The sequence below is a fragment of the Aedes aegypti genome, chromosome 1 (genome assembly GCF_002204515.2).
Source record: "Aedes aegypti strain LVP_AGWG chromosome 1, AaegL5.0 Primary Assembly, whole genome shotgun sequence".
NCBI lineage: Eukaryota > Metazoa > Arthropoda > Insecta > Diptera > Culicidae > Aedes > Aedes aegypti.
Genome location: NC_035107.1, coordinates 285,838,613 through 285,842,847, shown reverse-complemented (window position 1 = coordinate 285,842,847; position 4,235 = coordinate 285,838,613). Strand labels below are relative to the sequence as shown.

The 4,235-nt window shown below is 47.3% G+C and overlaps 1 protein-coding gene across 1 annotated transcript; it reads left to right on the top strand.

The window, feature by feature from the left end:
* The first annotated feature begins 679 nt into the window (after window positions 1-679).
* Window positions 680-4,135, top strand: LOC5564004 (ionotropic receptor 40a). Its single transcript, XM_021838068.1, has 7 exons — window positions 680-977; window positions 1,436-2,037; window positions 2,096-2,810; window positions 2,866-3,006; window positions 3,065-3,419; window positions 3,477-3,721; window positions 3,961-4,135. The coding sequence occupies exons 1-7, from the start codon at window positions 917-919 to the stop codon at window positions 4,107-4,109; spliced, it is 2,268 nt and encodes a 755-aa protein (XP_021693760.1). The 5' UTR covers window positions 680-916; the 3' UTR covers window positions 4,110-4,135.
* The last annotated feature ends 100 nt before the right edge of the window (window positions 4,136-4,235 follow it).

Sequence of the window (4,235 nt, the reverse complement as noted above, 5' to 3'; positions counted from 1 at the left end):
AAACTGACTTGACTTATCAAGGCAACGATGGATAGTGCTGTGTGAAAGCAAAGGACTTCAAAAAGGCGATGGTCTTTCCTGCCTCATGTTCAATATTGCGCTAGAAAATGATACGGACGGGTTTCAAAGTGCGGGGCACGATCTTCAATAAATCCAGCCAGTTCATCTGTTTCGCTGACGATGTGGACATTGTCGGGAGAACGTTCCAGGTGGTTGCTGAGCAGTATACCAAACTGAAGACCTGAAGCCTCTATGAGCATGAGACGTGGACAACGCTCGAAGAGGACCTGCAAGCGGTAGGATATTTTGAACGACGTATGCTTAGGACAATCTTTGGCGGAGTATGTGAGAACGGCGTAAGGAGAAAAAGAATGAACCACAAGCTTGCGTAACTCTATGGTGAATCTAGTATCCATAAGTCGCCAAAGCTGGAAGTGAATGATGGGCGGGGCCGTGAGAATGCCGGACAACAATCCAGCAAAAATGTTGTTCATTTCGAATCCGACCGGTACAAGGCAACAACATTTCTCCAGGCAAGCATGCTCAGTATTTTAGAAAAATCTGTCTAGGAATCATGATGAAACTTCCAAGACATCTTCCAAGATGCCTTCATGTGCTCATTACAAAAAAACGTCCTTACAGTAAAGATGTAACCCTTTCGCAATCAGGGTTACACACAAAACGATCTCAATCTGGAACAAGTGTACGCTTTGGTTATCCTTTTACATCATTGTGCACTCTATCTACACACCGGTCGAGCAAATCACGCCAGCTGTCGATAAAGATGATTGGCTGTCAACGGATGTGAAATGAAAACCTCATCAATTATACAGATTTTCTAAACGGTTCTTCACCATGCGGTGGTTGCTTCTCGGCTGCTCTTATCCGTTTGGTGAAATTCATTACGGTGAAAATCATGTGGCTAATCGGGTGCATTTGTGTAGTGCTCCTAGGCGGAAAACTAATCTCAGTCAAAGGTAATTATCTCTTGATAATGATTTATTTTCAATCAGTTAAACAACGATGGTTTTAAAAGATTAGATTAATTAATTTTGAATTTGTTAAAAATATCGAAAAAAGTCATTAGAGATTCATAGGTTTAAATTGTAAGTCGAGTCGAGCAGAAATTCTCGACACGACTATTATGTAAGAAGAGTTTGTTGGAAACGAGAAGGTTCTAAATCCGAAGCGGTTTTTATCTGATTAGTAGTAAAACTCTTGCAACTTGTTCAAACTATATATCTACGCTAAGGAAGGGTTCACCATCAAAGAATCTAATTTTTACCAAAATTTTGAATATTGTTTTTGAATCTCTTCACTCATACAGTTTAACAAGTATAGGTCATATAAGTTTTGCTGGAAAACCATGGTCAGATCGAATAGAAATCCAATGAGCCTGTAAATTTGTGAAATATTTCCATGTGAACCTTCTCAGCTTACCATGCTCACCTGGCACCCCTTCCGGATCTCTCCAACCACTCCGGGATGGTCCTGGGCCTTTCGGAAATGATCAACCTGCTGGCGCCGAAAACCCTCGCAATCCTAGTGCTCAAGGAAACCAAAATCGACAAGATCGATCGCCTCACGGTGATGATTCACCACCACAACATTCCCACCTGTATCTTCAACAATCAGGACGAGTACTTCCAGTACATCGGGAACAATCTGAAGAAATCGCTGGAAACCACGAGCCTCCTCTTCTGCCATCCGGAAGAGATGCTCGGGGAACTGATCGATCGACGGCTAGCGCATCGGCTAAGTTTGTACATCTTCTACTGGGGTGCACGCAAGGCTCCGACCAATCTGGACCGATCGCTAATGCGGGAACCTCTGCGCGTTGCTGTCATTACCAATCCCCGAAAGAACATCTTCCGGATATTCTACAACCAGGCGAAGCCGAACAACCGAGGCGAGCTGCTCAGTGCGAACTGGTTCGATGGGAACGACATGACCTTTCAGAAGGTTCCCTTGCTGCCGACTCCCACCACGGTGTACAAGAACTTTGAGGGACGGGTCTTTACGATTCCGGTTATCCACGTGAGACTTGCGTTTTCTTCAATTAAGATGAAATCCTAAATTGGTTGAACTCTTGCAGAAACCGCCGTGGCATTTCGTGACCTACCGCAAGGTGAACGAATCGTCGCTGAACGAGACGGACGTGGATCAGCTGGAGCTCAGTGCCAACGGTACGGACAACGAGCAACTCGAGGTGTTTGAGGTTACCGGCGGAAGGGATCACAACCTGATACAGCTGATCGCCCATCGGATGAACTTCAGCTTCAAGTACGTCGACCAGGAAGATCGGATACAGGGAACGGCGGTCGGTCCACCGGAGAATGCGATTTTCACGGGAGCTTTGGGTATGCTTCAGAGGCGCGAAGTGGATCTGTTCCTTGGGGATGTGGCCGTCACTTGGGAACGGATGCAGGCGGTGGAGTTTTCGTTTTTCACCCTGGCGGATTCGGCTGCGTTTGTTACGCATGCTCCGCGGAAGTTGAGCGAAGCGTTGGCGCTGGTAAGGCCTTTTCAGGTAGCGGTGTGGCCGCTGGTGCTGTTGACCATCATGATGTCCGGTCCGATTCTGTACATGATCATTGCGATGCCGTACCGGCTGGAGGACTGGGCCCGCGGTACGATGGCCAGAAGGAGGCGGTTCAAGGTTCAGCGAGGTTCGGCATTCTACCACATGCAGTACATTCAGGAAATGAACTACGGAACGCTGCCAGGGGGCGCGGAGATCGCTGGGACACCTCGCCATCCTAGTCTGGACCGGTGCATTTGGTACACGATCAACGTCTATCTCCGGCAATGTGAGGGTTCGATAGGTTTAGCTTTGAAGGGGTTACTAATAAAAGTCAATTGCAGCGGCGACCATTCCGTACAACGGTCACGTCTCCCGATTCTTCTCAATTCTTTTGTGGCTATGTGCGACTTACGTACTTGGGGACGTGTACTCGGCTCAGCTTACGTCTCAATTGGCAAGACCGGCCAGGGAAGGACCCATAGGTTCAGATTGGGTAAGTTCATTTTTGAACTTTCGTTAATTCGGTGTATTTTCCCGTAGATACCCTAGGAAAACTGGAGGTCTTCATGGAACGCGACGGCTATCAGCTGTTGGTCGAGCGACAGAGCGCATTTCAGGCGGCCTTGGTCAATAGTACCGGTATTCTACAGCGGCTGTATCGCATAACCCAGCGCCAATCGCACAACGAGTCGTATCTGGTGTCGTCCGTGGAGGAAGGAATTCGCATCCTGGTGGACAACTCCAAGCGAGCGGTGTTCGGAGGCCGTGAAACGCTGTACTTCAACACCAAACGCTACGGGGCTCATCGATTCCAGTTGAGCGAGAAACTCTACACCCGGTATTCGGCCGTGGCCGTGCAGTTCGGGTCGCCGTTTCTGGACAGTTTGAACGAAGTGTATGCCATGGGGTTATGAAAGGGACATACGAGTTTTAAGTTTTTCCCCACTTACAGAATCATGCGTCTTTTCGAGGCGGGAATCATCGAGAAGATAACGATAGCGGAGTACGAACGGATGTTCGGCAGTCAGCTCGGACAGTTTGGGGACGAGTCGGCCAAAACGACCAAACCGGAGAGTTTCGAAACAGAAGGTGGAAAGTCGAAGAAAAGCACCGAGAGTAACGAGAAGCTACAGCCGATGAATTTGCGAATGTTACAGGGAGCGTTCCTGGCCCTTGCTTGTGGCCATTCGCTTGGCGGTAAGAATCTAATCCCTCCTAAATTCGGAAAACGGATTGCCTAGAACCCAACAGCTGAGTTCTCGGTAATTCGGTCAAACACTAACCGAATTACCGGTAACGTTCGCTAAGATCTTGGTAAAAACTGAGGTTTTCCGACATCTCGGTAAAATAATCCGCCTGATCGTTTTGTCGAGGTCGATGCAATAATTTAAGTTTGATCTTGACGGTGACACGATTATGATATTCCTCCATTTCAGTGCTCACTCTGGTGCTGGAGAACAAAACCAAATGCATCCAGATTTCTTTCGGATGGATCAAGGCATGGCTCCATCGGATTGGTCTGATTTTCTGCAAACTCGGGAAGGTCGTTTGGCGCTCGTGGAGGCGCCTGCATAATGATGATTGATTGAGACATTTCACAATCCAATAAGATTTTCGTGAAACATTTCAGATGATTTGTGTTGCTTTTATTTTTTTTTGTAGAGGTTAGGTTCGCTGTTTACAAACATATTTGTTTCGCTGGAAATTAAAC